Source organism: Capricornis sumatraensis, chromosome 5 (genome assembly GCF_032405125.1).
Source record: "Capricornis sumatraensis isolate serow.1 chromosome 5, serow.2, whole genome shotgun sequence".
NCBI classification, from domain to species: domain Eukaryota; kingdom Metazoa; phylum Chordata; class Mammalia; order Artiodactyla; family Bovidae; genus Capricornis; species Capricornis sumatraensis.
The window spans coordinates 85,783,577-85,807,527 of record NC_091073.1 but is presented as its reverse complement, the minus strand read 5'-3'; the positions used below and the strand labels follow the sequence as shown (position 1 = coordinate 85,807,527).

General features: G+C 35.1%; 1 protein-coding gene across 2 annotated transcripts in view; it reads left to right on the top strand.

Annotated features, from left to right (window-relative positions):
* The window catches only part of CDK13 (cyclin dependent kinase 13), a 126,600-nt gene that overhangs the window by 75,832 nt on the left and 26,817 nt on the right, over positions 1-23,951 (top strand). For both annotated transcript variants that reach the window (XM_068972295.1, XM_068972294.1), the window contains exons 6-7: positions 14,481-14,670; positions 15,950-16,006. In XM_068972295.1, the coding sequence (XP_068828396.1) occupies positions 14,481-14,670; positions 15,950-16,006 (247 nt within the window). The remainder of the gene's footprint in view (positions 1-14,480; positions 14,671-15,949; positions 16,007-23,951) is intronic.

The window sequence follows — 23,951 nt, the reverse complement described above, 5'->3', positions numbered from 1 at the left end:
GTAATTAGTAGTTTTCCTCTCTTTTCCCTTAGTTAACGTGATTAGAGCCTTACCAATTATATTGTTCTTTCAGAGGATCAGTTTTCAGTTTCACTGATTTTTCTTTTTGTATTGATTTCCCATTTTCAATATCACTGATTTCTGTTTCAATTTTTATTATTTCTCTTCTGCTTACTTAGCTCTTTTTCTAATTCCTTGGGTGGATGCAGAGGTAATTGATTTTATAAAAGAACATCTAAATCAATAAAACATATACATATATTCTGTGCTATAATTTTGCCCTAAGTGGTAGCTTTGCTGTATCCCAAGTGTTTTGGTAAAGTGTGTTTTATTTACTTCAAAATATTTAAAAATTAATTTTTAGATTTCTCCTTTAACTCACGTTATTTAGAAAAAAATTTTTTTAAATGTATTTTGCAGTTTTTCAGCTATCTTTCTGTTACTGATTTCTAGTTTAATTCCATTGTGGTCTGATAGCATACTTTGTATGGTTTCTATTCTTTTAAATTTGCTTAAGTGTATTTTATGTGTGTAACTGGGTCTGTCTTGGTGAATGTTTCATGGGGAATTGAGAAGATGCATTTATTCTGCTGTTGTTGAATCATACAGACATAAATTAGATCCAGCTGACTGATAGTGGTGTTCACATATGTTCTTACTAATTTCTTTGTACTGAATTTGCCAGTTAATCTTAGAGGGGTCTTGAAGTGTCCAACTGCAATGGAGAGTTTTGACACTGTTACTAGGATTATACACATTATACACATGTTTTGGAGAATTGATTCCTTTATGTGATGAGCATTCATTATGTAATTCTCCACTTTATTCCTGTTGACTTCCTTTGCTCTTAACTCAGCTCTATCTGAAGTTTAACATAGTTTCTCCTGCTTTCTTTTTCTTAGTATTACCATGTTGGTCTTTATGTTTAAAGTGGATTTTTTTTTGTAGACAACATACAATTGGGTTGGGCCTTTTAAAAAATTCAGTACAACATTCTGCTCTGAATAATTGGTGTATTTTAGACCATTGGCATTTAAAGTACTTGTTGATGTATCTGAGTTATTATCGACTGTAATTTGTTTTGTTTTCTATTAGTTACCCTTGCTTGTTTTTCTTCTATTCTTTTTCTGCCTTCTCTTATCTTTGTCTTTTTATATAACTCTGTTTCTTCTCTTTTCTGAGGATATAAATCCGTAAAAACATTTTTTTTAGTTGAGCTTGTGTTTGCAATATACATTTACAGTTGGTCCAAGTTCTCTTTAAAATAACATTATACTACTTTAGGTTGTATGCATGAGTTCATGGTTCAGTTGTGTCCGATAGTCTTTGTGACCCTGTGGACCATAGTCCACTAGGTTCCTCTATCCATGAGATGTTCCAGGCATGAATACAGGATTGGGTTGCCATGCTCTCCTCCAGAGGATCTTTAGGTAGCTCATAACAGAGGATTCCCATTTCCTCCCTCGTATCCCTTATAACATTATTGTTACTCATTTTACTTATCCACAAGCTGTAATCACTCAACTCAGTTTTGCTGTTATTGCTTTAAACAGACTCTTAACTGTTTGGTCAGTGAATAATAAGGAAAATGTTTTATTCTACCTTCATTTAAGTTTGTCAGTTTTTTTTTGTTCAACACTTTATAAATAGTTCATTTCACTCTCTTCTTGCTTGTATAGCTTCTGAGGAGAAATCTAATATGCATTTTATCTTTCCTACTCTATAGGTAAGTTTTTTTTTTACCTGGCTTCAAGATTTTCTTTCTGTCTTTGATTCTCCGCAGGTTGCATGTGATAGACCTAGGTGTAGATGTTTTGTTATCTGTCCTCCTTTATATTTAAGCTTCCTGGATTTGTGGTTGGATATTTATCATTTGGGGAAATTTCAGTCATTGTTAGTTTTAGGTTTATTTTCTGTCCTTCTCCCATCCCCTTCCTCTTTCCTTCCTTCCTCATTCCCTTATTTGTTTCTGGTATTCCTATTTATATCTATGTTGTTATTGTTCCACATTTTTTTGGACTTTGTTTTTCACTTTCTTTTTTTCCTTGGCATTTTAGACTTTGAAGTTCCTTTTGACATATCTTCAAGATCACTGATTCTTTGCTTGTTTAAATCTGGTGTACTGATGAACCCAAAAAGGCATTCTTTGTTTCTCTTACAATATTTTTTATTTCCAACATTTCCTTTTGGTTGTTTCTTAGAAATTTCCATTTTTCTGCTTATAGTACCCATCTGTTCTTGCATGTTGTGTATTTTTTCCATAAGAGCCCTTAGGGTATTAATCACTGTTACTTAAAAATTCTTGGTGTGATAATTCCATTATGCTTGGTTTTCCATATTCAGACTGTGTTTTAGCATGCCTTGTAATTTTCTGTTGAAAGGCATATATAATTATTTAGTAAAAGAAAATGAGATAAATCGACTTTCAGTGTAAAGTTTTATATTTATCTGGCCAGTAGTTAGGTTCTGTTTGGTGTTTGCTGAATCTGTATCAGAGGCTAAAATTTCCTTCCCTGTTGTCTTTTGGTTTCCCTGGAGACTTCTTCTTAAATAAGGTCTGAGATGCATAGTTATTTTGTAGTACCCTGTTCTTATATATGATGGTAAGTTATAGGGGGAAGGGAAGTCTTCTGTAGTCCTATGATTTGGCCTCAGTTTTTTAGAGAGTCTCTATCCTCAAGACATGTTTACCTGTTTTCTTGTTTCTGTTTCCTCTTAAGTGAGACAGGAATGCTAAAAGGCACTGGAGTTTAGTGTTTCTTTACCCTAAGTCAAAGACTAGAGTGTTCTGGAATTGGATATTTCCTTTTTGCTAGGCTGATGAGGCTCTTACTGATGCCCAGTTGGTTAGGCTCTGGTAAAAGTTTCTCTTGAGGACAGACCTTGTTAAAGAACAGAATGCTTTAGGGATATTTCATCATGATTTTTTTCCCCCACATTTTCCTGGAAGAACAACTTGGTTTTCAGTGTGATAGATAACCTGGTAGGTTCCTGGTGATGAAATTCACAAAAGTGGCGGGGGGGGGGTGGTCCTTCCCTAAGACTGGAACCCCTGGAGTTTTAACTTAAATTTGTTTATGCTGAGTCTTCAGCAATTTTTCAATCATAATTTAGGCTTGCCTATGCTGGTAATGGTGGTTGTGGCGTTTTCTGCTTCTGAGCTTTGCTGAATTGATGATTCTCTGTATCTGCCTGTCTCTCTCGCCAATTTTGGGGGCATTGGTTTGTTCTGTGACTCCAGTTCTCTGATAATCTAAGAACTGTTGATTTTTAGTTTCTTTTGCTATTTGCTATGAGGATGGGTGTGGGAACTTCCAAACTCCTGACTGCTGGATCAGAAACCATAAGCCCCCTGTAATAATTACTTTTATTTATTTTATATTTTACTTTTCTCACTAAAGAATATAACGTATCTCAAGGTGATAAAGCTTTCTTTTTCTAGCTGCATAATATGACAATGGTATGTATAAACTGGGCTGATTTAACCATTCTTCTTGATGGGCACTCAGTTTTCCCCATCTTTTCCCATTACTAACAGTACTGCTAGAAATGTGTTTATACGTGTATCCTTGCATGCTGCTTATGTCATTTCCTTAGTTTACTTCCAAAAGTATGATAGCCAGGTCAAATGATATTTTCTTTTGTTAGCCTTTGTCAAAAAATTGTAGCAGTGTATGCATTTCCTTTCATTTCGACATCACTGAATATTGTCAGCCTGATAGGTAAAAATGGTTTCTCGTTGTTTTTTTGATTAGTACTTTCCCAGTTACAGTGAGATCTGAAGCATCTTTGTCTACCATTTCAGCTTCCTGAGTGCATCTTTATTTGTGATGTTGCCATTTCTTTCATTTGGGTTATTTGCTTATTCCATATAAATTTGTATTCTAGGCCCAGTTGTTAATATATTTAAAACTTATTATTTGTGTTCCTTATAGAAAAGTCAGAAAATGGCAGCATAAGAAGAAAGTAAAAATCACCCATCTGCTCACAGAGATAAACTGCTCTTAGAATTTTGATATTGGACATTTTTCTAAGCATATGTATGTATATAAATTCCTACCAAAATGAAATTTTACTTGGCATGCTATATAAAAATATTATTACATGCAATTTTATGTTTAAATACAAAATAAAAAATATCACACAAGAGAAAAAAGCTTTTTGAAATGTAGGTCATGACCTACTAAATTGATTTCATGACACACAGTTTGAAAACATTGCCTAAAATTATGTAAATATGCAATCTTGATAAAAGAAAAATAAAAATATGGGAACAATAAATATATCCCTTAATTCAAGATAACTTGAATGTATTCTATGTTTTTCATTCATTTAGTTTTGTTCAGACATTTAAAAAATTCAGTATTACTGAAATGCTCAAACATAATTAAAAGTAGACAAAGTAGTATGATGAATCCCACTGTCCCCATGCCTTACATTTAGCAGTTATTACATTTTGCTAACCTTGTTTTACTGAACAATCCATATTTAAATTTACCTAGTTGTCTCAAAAAATATTTTTCATAATTGGCTTTCTTTGAATCTGGATGCAAGCAAGAGATCTGCACACTGTGTGGTTAATATTATCTTTAGTCTCTTGTGATCTATAGTATCTACTCTTGCCTTTTAAAATTTTTGCTCTACTTATGGCTTCCCTGGTGACTCAGATGGTAAAGAATCTGCCCACAATGCAGGAGATTGGAGTTCGATCCCTGGGTTGTGAAAATCCCCTGGAGGAGGAAATAACCCACACAAGTATTCTTGCCTGGAGAATTCCATGGACAGAGGAACCTGTGGGCTACAGTCCATGGGGTCACAAAGAGTTGGACATGACTGAGCACCAAACATTGATTGAAGAATAGACCATGTTTAGGGTTTGACATATGCTGTCTTTCATGGTAGTAAAGGACAGAAATGGTATGGACCTAACAGAAGCAGAAGATATTAAGAAGAGGTGGCAAGAATACACATAAGAACTATACAAAAACGATCTATATGACCCAGATATCAACAATGGTTTGCTCAGTCACCAGAGCCAGACATTCTGGAATGCTAAGTCAAGTGGGCCTTGGGAAGCATCACTACGAACAAAGATAGTGGAGGTGATAGAATTCCAGCTGAGTCATTGAAGATCCTAAAAGATGATGTTGTAAAAGTGCTGCACTGTTATGCCAGCAAATTTGGAAAATCAGCCGTGGCCACAGGACTGGAAAAGGTCCGTTTTCATTCCAGTCCCAAAGAAGGGCAGTGCCAAAGAATGTTCAAACTACCACACAATTGCACTCATCTCACATGCCAGAAAAGTAATGCTCAAAATTCTCCAGGCCAGGCTTCAGCAATAAGTGAACCGAGAACTTTCAGATGTTCAAGCTGGATTTAGAAAAGGCAGAGAAACCAGAGATCAAATTGCCAACATCTGCTGGATCATCGAAAAAGCAAGAATTCCAGAATAAAAATCTACTTTATTGACTACACCAAGGGCTTTGACTGTGTGGATCACAACAAACTGTGGAAAATTCTTAAAGAGATGGGAATCCCAGGCCACCTTACCTACCTCCTGAGAAATCTGTATGCAGGTCAAGTAGCACCAGTTAGAACCAGACATGCAACAAAAGACTGGTTGCAAATTGGGAAAGAAGTAGGCCAATGTTGTATATTTTCACAAGTTTATTTAACTTATACGTAGAGTCCATCATGCGAAATGTCTGGCTGGATGAAGCAAAAAGGTAGAATCAAGATTGCCATGAGAATCATCAACAACCTCAGATATGCAGATGACACCACCCTTATGGCAGAAAGCGAAGAGGAACTATAGAGCCTCTCGATGAAAGTAAAAGAGGAGAAAGAAAAAGCTAGCTTAAAACCCCACATTCAGAAAACTAAGATCATGGTATCCAGTCCCATCACTTCATGGCAAATAGATGGAGAAACAATGGAAACAGTGAGAGACTTTATTTTCTTGGGCTGCAAAATCACTGCAGATGGGGACTGTAGCCATGAAATTAAAAGGTGCTTGCTCCTTGGAAGAAAAGTTATGACCAACCTAGACAGCATATTAAAAAGCAGAGACATTACCTTGCCAACAAAGGTCTGTCTAGTCAAGGCTGTGTTTTTTTCCAGTAGTCATGTATGGATGTGAGTTGGACCATAAAGACAGTGGAGCGTTGAATAATTGATGCTTTTGAACTGTGGTGTTGGAGAAGACTCTTGAGAGTCCCTTGGACTGCAAGGAGATCTAACCAGTTAATCATAAAGAAATCAATTCTGAATATTCATTGGAAGGACTGATGCTGAAGCTCCAATACTTTGGTCATCTGATGCGAAGAACTGACTCATTGGAGAAGAGCCTGATGCTGGGAAAGATTGAAGGCAGAAGGAGAAGGGGATGACAGAGGATGAGATGGTTGAATGGCATCACCAACTCGATGGGCATGAGTTTGAGCAAGCTCCAGGAGTTGGTGAGAGACAGGGAAGCCTGGGGTGCTGCAGTCCGTGTGATCTCAAAGGGTCAGACACAAACTGACTGAACTGACTGAGCTTGGTCTTCTAATCCTTGTATTTCCTATAAATGGAAGTTAGCTATAGATGATTATTTAGATGTAAGTTCACATCTCTGGCAACTGTACTTCAAAAGTGATGGTGGAAACTTTTTTTTTGCAGTTTCTGTGGGCAGGAGTTTGGGAACCTTAGCTAGGCAGTTTTGACTTGAATTCTTTCATAAAATTGCAATGAAATGTTGACTGGGGCATCATCACTAGAAGGTGTAACCAAGATTGGAGAATCTATTCCAGGTTGGCTCTCTCACGTGGCTGGCAACTTGTAATTCACTGTTGAGGGAAGGTCTCAGTTGTCAGTGTGGACCTTTCAAAAGTGTTAGTTAATTATTTGACAGCCTGGAGGCTGGCTTCTCAGGGCAAATGATCCATGAAAGTTTTTAATAATTTTTTTTATATTGAATGTGTATGTCTTTTCAGAGAACAAAAGTTTATGTCATCTACATGTGGGGATAGTTTTAGCGCTCATGTTTCAGTTCTTACTCTAATTCAGTACAGGGTTCCCTGGTGTCTGAGATGGTAAAGAATCTGCCTGCAATGCAGGAGACCTGGGTTCAGTCCCTGGGTTGGGAAGATCCCCTGGAGGAGGACATGGCAACCCACTCTAGTGTTCTGCCTGCACAATCCCCAGGGACAGAGGAGCCTGGCACGCAACAGTCCAGGGGGTCACAAAGAGTCAGACAAATATAAACAGAATGCAAGACATTATGTTTCACTTAACGCAATCTGTTGGTCTTATTTTTTGAAACTGTTTTAATATTTTAATTTAACCCAGTATATCAATAAATTATTTCATTTGGAAACAATTTACAAATTATCAAGGTATTAATTTTTTTACTTGTAGTGAGTTTTTGAAATCAATGTATGTTTTACACTTCAGGAACATTTAGACCATCCACATTTCAAGTAAGCAGTAGCCACATGTAGCTAGTAGTCACTGTATTGGGCTGTTCAGCTGTGGGTACTCTTTTTATAATTAACTGTGTTACTTAATACCATCAAAGATAGTGAGATAGAGGTATCAACTGTGTAATCTTTGATAATCTACTTTAACTCAGTATCATCACTATATTTCCATATCAGCAACATACTTCTGCAATGGTTTTCAGAGTGCATGGTATGGTATAGATGTACCATAAGAACTGTCTGTTCTTTTTATTTGTTGAATGTTTTTAGGTATTATTATATTACTTTTAGTGAACATGCTTATAGAAAAATCTTTTATGTCTTTATTTCCTTGTGCTAAATATCTATAAAAGCCCTTGCTATGTTAAAGGGCACAGGATTTTTAAAGCTTTGGGTGCCTTTGCCAAATTATATTTTGTAAATATGCCAGTTTACTACTGGCAGCATATAACGGTGTATGTTAACATCATACCTTTTTTAATACTGTCTAGATTTCCTTTGAAAATATTTTCCTCTTAGTTAAAAGTGATATATGATTTGTGTGTTTTTATTAATAGTGAGATTAAATACATAGGCATCTGCATATTGACAGTTGATTAATTTTTCATTTGTATTGTTGTCCTGGTCTTTTCTTGGTTCAGTTCAGTTCAGTCGCTCATTCATGTCCGACTCTTTGCGACCCACCAGGTCTCCCTGTCCATCACCAATGCCTGGAGTTTACTCAAACTCATATCCATTAAGTCGGTGATGCCATCCAACCATCTTATCCTATTTTGTCCCATTCTCCTCCCGCCTTCAATCTTGCCCAGCATCAGGGTCTTTTCAGATGAGTCAGCTCTTCCCATCAAGTGGCCAAAGTATTGTAGTTTCAGCTTCAACATCAGTCCTTCCAATGAATATTCAGGACTGATTTCCTTTAAGATGGACTGGTTTGATCTCTTTGCAGTCCAAGGGACTCTCAAGAGTCTTCTCCAACACCACAGTTCAAAAGCATCAGTTCTTCTGAGCTCAGCTTTCTTTGTAGTCCAACTCTCACATCCATACATGACTACTGGAAAAATGATAGGTTTGACTAGATGGACCTTTGTTGGCAAAGTAATGTCTCTGCTTTCTAATATGCTGTCTTGGTTGGTCGTAACTTTTCTTCCAAGGAGCAAGTGTCTTTTAATTCCACGGCTGCAGTCCCCATCTGCAGGAGCCCCCCAAAATAAAGCCTGTCACTGTTTCCCCATCTGTTTGTCATGGAGTGATGGGACCAGATGCCATGATCTTAGTTTTCTGAATATTGAGTTTTAAATCAACTTTTTCATTCTTCTCTTTTACTTTCATCAAGAGGCTCTTTAATTTTTCTTTGCTTTCTGCCTTAAGGGTGGTATCATGTGCATATCTGAGTTTATTGATGTTTCTCCCAGCAATCTTGATTCCAGCTTGTGCTTCATCCAGCCCAGTGTTTCCCATGATGTACTTTGCATTTAAGTTAAATAAGCAGGGTGACAATGTACTTTGCATTTAAGTTAAATAAGCAGGGTGACGTACCCCTTTCCCTATTTGGAATCAGTCCTTTTGTTGTTCCATGTCCAGTTCTAACTGTTGCTTCCTGACCTGCATACAGATTTCCCAAGAGGCAGGTCAGGTGGTCTGGTATTCCCATCTCTTTAAGAATTTTCCTCAGTTTGTTGTGATCCACACAGTCAAAGGCTTTGGTATAGTCAATAAAACAGAAGTAGATGTTTTTCTGGAACTCTTTTGCTTTTTCAATGATCCAATGAATGTTGTCAATTTGATCTCTGGTTTCTCTGCGTTTTCTAAAACCAGCTTGAACATCTGGAAGTTCATGGTTCACATACTGTTAAAGCCTGGCTTGGGAGAATTTGGAGCATTATATGCCGGCATGTGAGCTGAATGCAATTGTGCGGTAGTTTGAGCTTTCTTTGCAATTGCCATTTTGTGGGATTGGAATGAAAACTGATCTTTCCAGTCCTGTGGCTACTGCTGAGTTTTCCAAATTTGCTGGCATATTGAGTGCAGCACTTTCACAGCATCATCTTTCAGGATTTGAAATAGCTCAACTGAAATTCCACTCTCTTTGTTTGCAGTGATGCTTCCTAAGGCCCACTTGACTTCGCATTCCAGGGTTTCTGGCTCTAGATGAGTTATTTTACCATGACTGTCTGGGTCTTGAAGATCTTATCTGTATAGTTCTGTGTATTATTACCACCTCTTAATATCTTCTGCTTCTGTTAGGTCCATACCATTTCTCTCCTTTACTGAGCCCATCTTTGCATGAAATGTTCCTTTGGTATCTCTAATTTTCTTGTAGAGATCTCTTGTAGAGAGTCTTTCCCATCCTATTGTTTTTCTCTATTTCTTGTATTGATCACTGAGGAAGGCTTTCTTATTTCTTCTTGCTATTTTTTGGAACTCTGCATTCAAATGGTACTTTTTAGTTACTAATTTGTAAGACTTTTATGTTATGAAAATTAATGTATTATGATATAAATATGTTTCTTCAGCTTGGCATTTATTTCCCTTTTACCTCTGTTCCATATTTATTTCTCATGTATGTGTTTCTAAATTTTTATTTAGTGAAATTTCTGAGTTTTTTAACAGGTTTGATTTTGGTGTAATTCCCAATCTCCTTTTGGGTTACACTTTTGTCCCAGTTCTTTTTTGCCTCTGTTTTTTTTTTTTTTTTTTTCCCTTCACTAATTTAAAATCACTGTTTTCATAATTATTAGATATGTTTCGATTTTTTTTCTTTCCTGGTATGTATTTTATGCGTTTTTTTGTTGTCTCAATAGTACAATGAAGTGAAGTGAGCTTGCTCAGTCATGTCCGACTCTTTGAGACCCCATGGACTATAGCCCACCAGGCTCTTCCATCCATGGGATTCTCCAGGCAAGGATACTGGAGTGAGTTGCCATTTCCTTCTCCAGGGGAACTTCCCGACCCAGGGATCAGACCCAGGGATCAAACCCAGGTCTCCTGCATTGCAGGCAGGCGCTTTACCCTCTGAGCCACCAGGGAAGCCCCAATAGTACAATAGGACACATTAATTTCTGGTAGGGCAGGTGTTTATTTTCAGAAATGTTTTGGCTGATACTCTGGTTTTTTTTTCCTCAAGGTGAATTTAGAATCAGTTTGTCAAGTTAAGTGTTCTTACAGCAAAAGAAATAAAAAGAAATAATTGGTTCTTTTATTGAAATTGCATTAAAATACAGAATTTTACAATTTGATGAATTGTTAATAAATTTTTAAAATTGTCATTAAGGTTTCAGTTCAGTTTCTCAGTCATGTCCGACTCTTTCCGACCCTATGAACCACAGCACTCCAGGCCTCCCTGTCCAACACCAACTCCTGGAGTCTACCCAAACCCATGTCCATTGAGTCGGTGATGTCATCCAGCCATCTCATCCTCTGTCATCCCTTTCTTCTCCTGCCCTCAATCTTCCAGCATCAGGATCTTTTCAAATGAGTCAGCTCTTCACATCAGCTGGCCAAAGGATTGGACCTTCAGCTTCAACATCAGTCCTTCCAATGAACACCTAAGACTGATCTCCTTTAGGATGGACTGGTTGGATCTGCTTGCAGTCCAAGGGACTCTCAAGAGTCTTGTCCAACACCACAGTTCAAAAGCATCAGTTCTTCAGTGCTCAGCTTTCTTTATAGTCCAATTCTCACATCTATACATGGCCACTGGAAAAACCGTAGCCTTGACTAGGCAGACCTTTGTTGGCAAAGTAATGTCTCTGCTTTTAATGTGCTGTCTAGGTTGGTCATGACTTTCCTTCCAAGGAGTAAGCATCTTTTAATTTAATGACTGCAGTCACCATCTGCAGTGATTTTGCAGCCCCCAAAGATAAAGTCTGACACTGTTTCCACTGTTTCCCCATCTATTTGCCATGAAGTCATGGGACTGGATGCCATGATCTTAGTTTTCTGAATGTTGAGTTTTAAGTAAACTTATTCACTTTCCTTTTTCACTTTCATCAAGAGGCTCTTTAATTCCTCTTCACTTTCTGCCATAAGGGTGGTGTCATCTGCCTATCTGAAGTTATTGGTATTTCTCCTGGCAATCTTGATTCCAGCTTGTGCTTCATCCAGCCCAGCGTTTCTCATGATGTACTCTGCATATAAGTTAAATAAGCAGGGTGACAATATACAGCCTTGATGTACTCCTTTTCCTATTTGGAACCAGTCTGTTGTTCCATGTCCAGTTCTGTTGCTTCCTGACCTGTGTACAGGTTTCTCAAGAGGCAGGTCACATGGTCTGGTATTCCCATCTCCTTCAGAATTTTCCAGTTTTTTGTGATCCACACAGTCAAAGGCTTTGGCATAGTCATAAAGCAGAAATAGATGTTTTTCTGGAACTCTCTTGCTTTTTCGATGATCCAGCAGATGTTGGCAATTTGATCTCTGGTTCCTCTGCCTTTTCTAAAAGCAGCTTGAACATCTGGAAGTTCATGGTTCACATACTGTTAACGCCTGGCTTGGAGAATTTTGAGTATTACTTTACTAGCATGTGAGATAAGTGCAATTGTGTGTTAGTTTGAACATTCTTTGGCATTGCCCTTCTTTGGGAAAACCGACCTTTTCCAGTCCTGTGGCCACTGCTGAGTTTCCCAAATTTGCTGACGTAGTGAGTGAAGCACTTTTACAGCATCATCTTTTAGGATTTGAAATAGCTCCACTGGAATTCCATCACCTCCAGTAGCTTTGTTCGTAGTAATGCTTCGGAAGGCCCACTTGACTTCACATTCCAGGATGTCTGACTCTCGGTGGGTGATCACACCATCATGATTATCTGGGTCGTGAAGATCTTTTTTGTGCAGTTCTTCTGTGTATTCTTGCCATCTCTTCTTAATCTCTTCTGTTAGGTACATACAATTTCTGCCCTTCATTGTGCCCATCTTTGTAAGAAATGTTCCCTTGGTATCTCTTAATTTTCTTGAAGAGATCTCTAGTCTTTCCCATTCTATGTTTTTCTTCTGTTTCTTTGCATTGATCGCTGAGGATGGTTTTCTCATCTCTTTTTGCTGTTCTTTGGAACTCTGCATTGAGAAGGTATATCTTTCCTTTTCTCCTTTGCTTTTCACTTTTCTTTTCACAGCTATTTGTAAGGCCTCAGACAGCCATTTTGCTTTTTTGCATTTCTTTTTCTTGGGGATTGTCTTTATTCCTGTCTCCTTTACAGTGTCACGATCCTCCATTCATAGTTCATCATGCACTGAGTCTATCAGATCTAGTCCCTTAAATCTGTTTCTCATTTCCACTGTATGGTCATAAGGGATTTGATTTATGTCATACCTCAATGGTCTAGTGGTTTTCCCCACTTCCTTCACTTTTAGTCTGAATTTGGCAATAAGGAGTTCATGATCTGAGCCACAGCCAGCTCCTGGTCTTGTTTTTGCTGACTGTATAGAGCTTCTCCATCTTTGGCTGCAAAGAATATAATCAGTCTTATTTCGGTGTTGACCATCTGGTGATGTCCATGTGTCATTTTTAGTATTTCTTCTTCTGTTGTGGAGTCCTTTTAATTTTACTTTCTAGTTGTTTCCTATTTGAAATTCTAATTGTTGCTGGCATATAAGAAGACTTTTTTGCATGAAAGTCGTTCAGTCCTGTCCGACTCTTTGCAACCCCGTAGACTATACAGTCCATGGAATTCTCCAGGACAGAATACTGGAGTGGGTAGCCTTTCCCTTCTCCATGGGATCTTCCCAACCCATAGATCGAACCGAGGTCTTCTGCATTGCAGGCATATTCTGTAGCAGCTGAGCCACAAGGGAAGCCCCTGGACTAATGTTTTTTGTATATAGTTTTTCTAATGTATCTTTTTCTTTTTTAAAATTTCTTTTAGATATGCGGAGATTGTCATGTTTTTTACCAGTAATCTTGTTTTTGTCACTTAACAATATTTGTTTTTAATTTTACTTACTAAGTTCTAGAACAATTAGTAGTAATGAACATTCTTGTCTTGTGTGCAACATCTGGCATTTTACTGTTAAATATGACAGTAATTGTTTCAGGGAAATGCTGTTATAAACTTTTAAGAAAATATCCTAACGCAAGGTTGCTATGAAATCTTTGCTCTAGTTGTTTTTTTTTATTTTTATTTTTTTGCCTTGCCGCATGACTTTCAGGATCCCCAGAGCCCAGATTAAACCTAGGCCCTGCTGTGAAATTGCCTGTTCTAACCACTGGACTGCCAGGGAATTCCCTTTGCTCTGTTTTTCATTAGGAACTGATTGGGAACTTTCTTCCGATGTCTTTTTGGTGTATTGATAGCTTTTTTACTTTGAAAGATAGATGTATGAAATTTTATTAGTTTTTTCAGTCTTTGATTGGTAAACTAAACTGCTTGAGTGAGATATGTATAGATAATAGCTTTGGATTTAGTTTGTGCAAGTTTTGTTTAAGAATTTTGAATTTATCATTTGTATCATGTAAGTATTTGCTATGTGCTGTTGTATGTTTTAGCAGTCAGATTATAAGTTTTTATAAAATCAAGCTGAAATTTGTATGCTTTCACATACTTTGGAGTTGTAAAAAGAATTAAATTTTACATTTATTGAAGACTTACTAGAAGTCATATAAAGCCCAAATGGACCTGGACTAGTTTTGTAATTGAAAGTAACCCTTGTAACATCCTTAAATATTCTTTGATGAACTATACTGATTTTTTTCAGCTTTTGCCAAGAAACAGTTTGTTCAGTAAGTAAAACAGCTAAGAATTTATTTTGTATTAATCATACCCAGAAATTATGCAGTGTGGAAATTAGCCATGTTGATTTTATATCATAGTAATTTTCTTTAAGGGAAGAAAGTTGGTTAGATATCTCTTTTGGATGTTATTGATACTAGATTCAGAGAGAAGAGAGTAAACATTATTAAATGACAAAAGTATCAGTTCTTTTAAAGGATTAGTTTTCTCCCCAGCACTTTTTTTTAAAAAATTTTGAAGCTGTAATAAAGTTATAAGAATAAAATCTTCAATGTATTAATTATTCTTGTTCTTAGGTGCATTTTATCTGGTGTTTGAATATATGGACCATGATCTGATGGGACTGTTGGAATCAGGCTTGGTTCATTTTAATGAAAATCACATAAAGTCATTTATGAGACAGCTCATGGAAGGTCTGGATTATTGTCATAAGAAGAACTTTTTGCATCGAGATATTAAATGTTCAAATATTCTTCTAAACAATAGGTATGATGAAAGTTTGACATATATATTTAAAATGAATCTTATATATTATCTACCTTGATGAAATTTTAAAATTAGTTTTTTATTGTTTAAAATATTTTTAACATAATCAGTATTACAGTTTGGACTACATCTCAAGTTGTGTTAAATATACTTCAATTAATTAACTTCCCATAATAGTTTGTAATGTATGTGGGATAAACTTTGTTGACTTGTTGAAATTCCTTCTCAGTCTAAGCAATTTAATAGAATTAAGTGGATCAAACCTGTAAAGAACTTTAGAGTCTCTTTAACCTTATAGGGATTGAGGAGTCACAGGCCTGAGTTTGAATCCACAGAGTAGTTTGAATCAATATTCTAGTATCCATAAACGATATACTAATTTAAGTGAACTTGGGAAAACTATTTAACCCCTCCTTTAGTTGTTGTTGCTGAATAACAACTGTCATACCTCAGTGGAGAAGAGAAAGGGAAGGGAAGACTACTGAGCATTATAAGCACTTCCCAGCTCCCAATACTTAGTTGACCTTGTGTGATGGTCTTCCAAATGATATGAATGGTTCTAACAATATGATTTTAGTTTTAGATTAAAAATGGATTTTAGAATCTTTCTTAATTTGGATCTTTTTTAAAAAAAGTCATCACAGTTTTTAAGTGAACTATTTTTGAAGTGTTTATATACATGTACGTACATACCTACATATATATTCAATGTTTATGTTAGATATTTTACTGGTAGCATAACCTGAACTCTGATAATTCTATTGTAATTGCCACTGTTTGTTAAAGTAAGGCATGCCTGATCCTGATTTTGGTCAATAGGAAGTATTCTATAGAGCATGTAGTCACTCTTAAGAATTGGAAAATTAAATAAATTTAAAATGATATGATTTGGTTTTGTGCATTTTTGGCTGGAATTGAACAGGTAATCTGTATTATTACTAAAGTAATACAAGTTACTTCACTTCGTTAATTTTCATTGAAGCGTACTTTGCTAAATAGGAACTGAATAATACTGAGAAACTTGTTATATTAGTACTTTTATGTATAATAATATATATAATAATAGTACTGGTGTAATAGTAGCTGAAATTATCCAAAGAAAAGTACTGATTTTTTTGCCTTTTATTGTTGTAAGCTTATCTATTTACCTTTTCCTATAGAGCCTTGGGTACTGCAATGCAATCAGAGTTACTAGTTAGTTCTAGAAATAGAAGAGAATGTGTACCATCAATTCAGAATAAACTAATACTTTTTGTTTATTTTATGTTACTTCCATCAGAGGACAGATTAAGCTTGCAGATTTTGGACTTGCCCGATTGTATAGCTCAGAAGAAAGGTAAGAATATTTTCAAATGAATATTGTAGACATTAGTGACCAGTTTTAGAAGCTATATTAAGAATACCTTATTGATATTTTATTTTTTTAACAAATGGGAAATTTTCTTTTCATGGTTAAATACATGAAATAATGTTTTATATCATGTTGGATTGACTTTTATTTATAAGAATTTGTACATTAAATCGATGTAAAAATAAAAGATATTTTTAATATCTCGAGGTAAATATAATTTTCTTTTAAAAGTTTCTTAAATGAGCTTAGGAATATTTTAAAAAGAATTCATGCTTAAATTTCTAATGCATATTTAGACATTAAGATGTTTACAATTTTGTGTTTAGTGAAAAACCTTAGTAAATGCTTTTATGTTACATGTTAAAGCTTATTTTTCTGTTTTAGTTATTATTTTAAACTTCTTAAACATTTTTTTAATAGTAGTTATATCTGTAGTTGTGTCTGTTTCTTTTAAATTCATTAGAACCTTTTACTTAAACAACCTACTTCTTTGTGTGGAGTCTCTCTGGCTAAGGCTGGGATTTGTATCCCATTTAGCTCCAAGGGATGATGGTATTGAAATATGACTTGTTTTACTAGGATTATTCTCAGAAGAATAATACGGAATTTCTAGATAAAATATTTTTCTGAAATAGTGCAGCTTATGTAGATAAACTTTGAATTTAACTGGGTTTAATATCTCCAGTTTAGCCCATTCCTTTCTTGTCAGTGTTGTTTCTTTAAATTGATATATGTTATATATATGTAAATTCTTTATGACAGTTCTATAATTTACTTAGTGTAATCAAAATTGGATATAGTAAAATGTCAGTTAATTTGGAATTCTTAACAATAGGTATTTATGTTCACTGAATGTTTGCCAGTTTCTGGTTACTTGAAAAAAAATTCTTTTTAAAAATATTTTTTTAGAATTAAAAATTAGTTTATATTTTAATCTTGTAGTGCCTGTGACATTCTGAAAATTATTTTTAGAATTTAGTGATTTTTAGATGGTATGTTTGGGATATATTAGAGTTCATTTTAACCTCAAACCATAGTATGGACAGTGTTCCAGTCCCCTCTATGTACTTTAGCCCTAGCTTTTCTGCCTTTATTTGTTTCACCTAATTAATATTTAAAGGAAAGGTTGTATGCTTTTGCTTGTTTGCTTAAGTTGTTCTAGAGTTTAACAGCTTCATTTCCATTTGAGAAAACAGACCCAGAAAGGGTTGAGTGACTTAAAATATTCAAAAGTATTGGTTAATATCATCTAGAGTATGTAGCTTGAAGTTTCCAACTTCCACTTATTTATTCTTCCCATCCTATATAATAATGCCTCTTGATAGAATTTGAAGGAAGGAAATATATAGGTTCATGCTGCTGCTGCTGCTGCTGCTGCTGCTGCTGCTAAGTCGTTTTAGTCGTGTCTGACTCTGTACGACCCCATAGACGCAGCCCATTAGGCTCCCCCGTCCCTGGGATTCTCCAGGCAAGCACTGGAGTGGGTTGCTATTTCCTTCTCCAGTGCATGAAAGTGAAAAGTGAAAGTGAAGTCACTCAGTTGTGTCTGACTCTTAGCATAGGTTCCTAAGTGTATTTAATCCAAAACTTCACTTGCATAGCTGGTTCACTGAGATTTCATTGTAGTTTGGTTATCCTTTCTTAATACAAGTATATGTCTCTTGTACTTTGACTGTAAATCCTATTGCTCTTGTTTTCATGTTAGGTTTCAGTGGAGATGGAGAACAGCTAAATTACCATTTTCCATCTGATGATTCTTTTTATGCAGATATTTGTCCACATGGAATAAGTATGTTCCAGAAAACCTAGAGAGCCAAATTTTATGTCTGAATCCTCTCTCCCATTGAATTTTTTTTTTAATGGAATGTTGGGTTTCAGTGGAGTGTCAGGGGTTTGGCATGTTAACTGAGACTTGGTCCTCATTGTCTTGCTGAATGGAAAATTTAAAATCCCTTAACTTTGCATCTTCAGGTAATGTATACTGAAATTTTCTCCTTATTCAAATTTGCAAGTTAAAAACTTGGTGTATCATTTTGTTTTACAAGCAAATATCCTATCCTTCAAGGTTATGTAGTTTTAAAAAATTACTTTTTTCAGATTCAAATAATTCCAATTTCTTTAAAATCAGTAAATAAGTAGGCTTAACTTAATGGAATGACTTTAAACATATTATTCTAGTAAATTTTAATAATACCGAAATTCACTGCCTTTAGCAGATTCACTGTAGTATCCCAAATTCTCTAGATATTTCTTGAAATATACAGCAAATGATTTTCATCCATATTTCTTTGTTATTAGAACCAGAAAGAAACCATAATACCCCGATCTAAATATTAAGATAACTTTGAAAAACTTTCTGAGTATAATTAGCTATTACAGATAGGATGAAGTATTCAAGAAATTATCCTAGGGTTTTTTGTTTTAAAATAGAGCAAATTTCAGCTTATCACTGTTATTTGATTTGGTATGTCTTTTTTTGAGTGAGAAAAACTAGACAGCTACAGCTAGTCCGTGTAGGAATTGAACATGAAGTAGGGGGTGACCAGTATGAATCTCTTCTGTCCTGTGTGCTACAATAGAAGGAAGGTGAACCACTGGGCTAAAACTAGGGGGAAAATAATTCCCTTAAAGTTGTAGAATCATTTTCTCACTTTGAACATCAGTATTAATGCTTTGCCTTATTTGGCTTTGGGGAAAAAAAAAGAACTTGAGAATTGGAGTTTTTGCCCCATTTTTTCATATCTGTTCAGTTTTTTAGTAGCTTGTTTAGGTCCAACTTTTCCCAAGACTTTGAGCCACAATGATAAACCCTCTTTCTGAGTGTTTATTTTACTAGGTCTTGGCCCCAGTGCTTTTCCAAATAATGGGGTATCTTTTTCTCTTTATGTGATTGACTCATATGAAGAAAAATATCTAGTTTGTATATAAGTTGAAATTAATCTCACTTTTAGATAAGAAACTATAGCTTAGAACATTTAATGCTAAGAACTCAAAATCCTTAGGCCTAAATCAGGAAACTTTGGCTCTAGGCCTGGCATTGCTCTTTTACCAGTTATGGAATATTGAACATGTCAGTTAATCTCTCTGTATTTCATTATTCTCAACTTTTAAGATAAAGAATTTCAAATACCTAAGATATTTATAGTTTATTGAAAAACGTGTATTATTTCTTGGTTCTGAAAGTTAACATGAATAAAAGATTTTTAAACATTTGAAGACAATATCGCCATCTAGAGGCTTTTCATAAGATTGCCATTAAAGCCCAAACTAAATTTTCCCAAACCTATGTAGGGTATGAATGGGAGAGCCACCTGTTGCTGCTTGTCCAGGTTCTAGATGAAATTATATTCAGAATTAATTGCCTCCTTAGGGCTGGTTTTTTATGTTCTTGTCTTTTCACTAGAGCTAGAATTATAATTATTTAAAAACAGGTATCATTATTTTAGACTTCTGTGTTTTATATGCCTTAAAACATAAAACTCTTTCATGGTAACTGCTTGATTAATTCTGATCCTTGAATATGTTGTATTAATTATATTAAGATTAGTTGTTGGCCCTTCAAATGTTATATTTTATTTTTGCCAAATAAAATATACTCATTTAGTCTTCCAGCAAGTTGTGTGATACTTCCATTTCTGAATCTCCCTTAAAGCACCTTATCTATCTAATAATATTTTGATAGCATCAAATATTTAAAATTACCTGTGATTTACCATGAAAATTATTTATAAGTCTGATGACTTTACAATTTATTACCTTATTAGCCACATTAAAGTAGAAGCTTTGAAAAATAACTGGTGGTGGTGTCACTTCCCTAGTGGACTAAAGAAATAGTTTCTGCTTTTTTTTTTTTTCCCCAAAAAAAACTGTTAATGAGACTTATTTGCAGAAGATACTCAGTAGAAGTTGAAAATCAGAATATTCAATGTTGAGACCATTATTTCTGGATTTTTACGAAGTTAGTTTCTAGCCATCTGAGAGTAACAGCTTGTTAGAGTTACTGTTTTTTGTTTTCTAATTTAATGTCTGAGGGATTTTATGTGTGTCTGTCTGCTGGGTTATGGAATTTATTGCTTGGAATTTAATTGTGGAAATAAATTGGAATAAAAAATTCTTTTTTATTTTTAGGAGTGTTTTAAAGTATTAATTTACTCGGTAACACTAAGAACCTCAGTGTATATTTTTCAGTGATGTTTCTTTTTTAGTAGGGGTGAATTTGTTTTTTTTCTGTGTGTGTGTGAAAAGACTGGGTAGACAATGTCAGTACCACAATTTTTTTAGTCCATGAAGCAAAAAAAAAAAAGTCAGATGTATGATGTCACTTCAGTTTGTGTTTTCTCTTTGTGATCTAAACAAAACCATCTTTAAGATGTTGACTGTGAGTAGCCAAACCAGTAGACCAAGTTCTAAATGTTTAGTTTTGAGGACTCTGGATTTTCATTTATTTGTGTAACTTTGGATGATCTATTTTCATTATTACATCAGTACTTTAGCTTTCTTGGAATTTAAATGTCCTAGTTTCAAAACAGTTTCAGTGTCTTATACTTTTGTTTTTACATTTGTAAACACAATATCCTAATCATACCACGAAATATTCTCTTGATAACACTATAAATGATTATTAAATCGGGTAATTCAAGATTGGCCTTATTCTCTGCTAATTCCACCTACCTTTGAGTTTTCTTTTTTTTAGAGTCCTGTCTGCATACTTGCTCTATGTTTGCTTTTTCCTCATTAAGCACTAAGATAAAACTGAGGCATGACACAATTTTGTGAAACTTTTGCGTAAATTATCATGAGTTTTTCTCTGACTTTAATAAAACAATAGTTTTTGTTGTCTCTGGTCAGTATTAACTTTAAAAATAGATTTAAAAAACTTACTTGCAATTTTTATTAAAACATTTGAAATATAATTAAAACACCCCTGTCTTTTTAAAAGTTCTTTTGCCAGTTCTGTTCTCTCCCTGGCTCTATCTTCTAGCTCTAGAAATGAGCATTTGCTCAGCCTTCTTAGGGAAATGATAGTCGAGTGTAGTCAGGGCAAGAACCAAGTAATTTTACAGGTCTCGTGTGGATATTCTCCTGGAGACAGCAGTGTGTATTGCATTAAACATCGGCATTTTATTTTATATTATCACTTTGGCTGCACTTTGGAAAGTAAATTGACCTTGTAAGCCTGCATGCAAGGGCAATCAGTTATAAAGCTATTGAATAAACCTCAGTAGGATAATCATAGCTAAACTAGGCAATGGGCATAGCTGTTGTAAAGATGGAGATGAATTTCATCATAAGATACAGAATTGTTAGAATTTGATGGTTGACATGTTGGTAGACATATTCCTGCCTTTACCCCTATGGTAAGATTTCTGCTTAAGGAACTGAATAAATGACTTATTAATTAGGTTAAACTAAATTTATAACAGAACCTCAAAATTCAGTGGCTTAAAGAATAAGAAGTTCGTATTTCTCACTCAGTAATCTGGAATAGTTGTTAGTTTACCTTGATGCAAAATTGAGAGTATTTTACCATATTATTAGAAGAAGTGTTGACTCTGCTTCATGCAGTCATTTAAGGATCCAGATTGGAAGATTTGCTGTCTGTCTTCACATGCCTTCCATGTCTGTCACCATGTCTGTCAGCTTGAATCTAGAAAAGAGAAAGGAGTGGTGTTGTGAGCCAAGCTAGAAATGGTACCTGTGTTCACTTTCCTTTGTCAAGAACTTGGGCACAAGGCCATACTTCACTGGAGTGAGGATGGGAGATGTAGTGTAGGTGGGCAGCTCCTATCAAAGAAAGGAAGAACAGATTTTAGGAAACAGCTTTGTAGTCTTTGCCATAAACTGTGATGCTGTTTGTTGAGACAGGAAATGGGAAGCAGGTTTGCAAGATAATAAATTTCCTTATAAGTTAAGACATAGGTGTTTATAGGACTTCTAAATTTGCATGTGTAATAGTGTACAAGTGATCCTAAGATGACAGCAATTGGAAAAAAAATTACTTATATTTTTCTGTAGCAATCTTATGATACAGAAATTTATTTTTCTAAGAAAATATCAAAAGGAGGAAAGTGGGATAAAATTAGAAGGGAATGGGAAAAAGGCATGAAGAAAATATTGTGTTTATTGTTATATATTGATAGTTATGGCATAAATCAGTTGATTAAGAATATTAATAAGTACTTACTATATGCCAAACACTGACCCAGGTAATACCTGTTGGCTGCGTATTAAGAGATATAAAAGATTGACCAAGTCCCTGGTCTCATCGACACGGTCATGAAAGAAGGTAGACCATAAACCTGTTGGGTAGAAGAAAGAATTTAAAGTACTAAATACTGAAAAGCAAATAAAATAGTTTCTGAAGGGTCATTGTGAGCATGGCGGGGGCAGGGGGGTGCTAGGGTAATTTTAGCTAAAACAGTAGGATAGAACTCTTTGTGAAGTAACAATGAGCTAAGACCTGAGTGATGAGAAGAGAATAACTTAATGAAGATCTAGGCAGATAACATTCCAAATAGAAGGAACTCAGCAACTGCAAGGCCTGGAAACAGACTTGCAAAGTTAAGGGGCCAAGATGTTTCCCAGTGTAACAGGTGCTGCAGATTACAGTCTTAACACCAGAGGTAAAGTTTAAATTTTATTTAATTACTGTGGGAAATCACTGGACATTTTAAGCAGCTGACTGATACGACCTGGTTTTATGCTTAAAAACCATAAAAATGGGGGAAGAAGGCTAGAAATGGAGGCAGGGAAACTAGTTAAGAGACTTGTAGGAGTACCAGAGAAAAGATAATAGTGACTCGTACTCAAAGTGAGCAGTGACTCAGATTTCCTTGTAATTGTGGGAAATGGTTGGATTTAGGATCTCTTCAGTTATAGAGTTGACAGAGTTGTTGATAGATTAGATATGAGATTTGAAGGAAAAGAGAATCAAAGATGACTCCTGGGTTTTTGACTTCAGAACCAGGGTTGGTATTAGAAATATGTCCCAGATTTCTTTTGTAATTTTGGTAGGTGTCTATGTAGTAGATTCTGAAGGATACATGACATTTGGTCATACAGTGAATTTACTTAGCTGAACTCTTCCCATGTTTTCCTCATATAAGTTATGCTCTAAAAGAATTAAGTGTAGACTTCATGTATTGTTAGAAAAATGAAGTATTTTTGAGCTTATTTAGTTATTTCCCTTTATGTGATTCTTTTTTCATTTTTTAAGAGGATCTTTAACAAAGTTATCAACTATGGTTTGTGAATTTTACTTTGGATTATCCAGAATCTCTAAATACATCAAGGGCCTAAAATCTTGCTCTGATCATCTGCCTTGCCTTTTACCTGTTTAGACCAGACAGAAAACCGAGCTGCCTGCCAGCCTGGGTATGCACCATTAAGGCAGTGCTTGCTTTGTTAGAAGTACAGTGCTGCTTATGGGGCAGTAGGGTAGGGAAGACCATAACCACATCACAAGGTCCCTAAGGTCCCCAGTCTTAAAGGCAGTGTTGGAATCTACTACTGATAATCTTTGATCTCTGTTCTGTTGATACTTAATTGAATGTAAAGAGAAATGCCTGGATGGTACTTTGTTTTATAAAGTGTATAATCAGTTTGAATATTTACTTCATAAAGAAAGTATTTTCACAATATAGATTATACTAGTGTTTTAAAATAGAACTTTCTGTGTCAGATTTTACAGTTAAATGTTTCCAGTATTTACATAGTTTTAATTTTTCTTCTGATAGAAACTAAGCATTTGGATATATTTGGAAAAGCTGCTAATTGGTATACATTAAATTCTTTTGGTGTGTACCTGGAAGTATATTCTAATAGTCTCTGTTAATCATTTTTGAAAATGTACTAAATATTTTCACTTTTGAATTTGATGAGTTAATAAAAAAGTGAACTAGTCTAATTTTAATTGCTAAAGATGACTGTT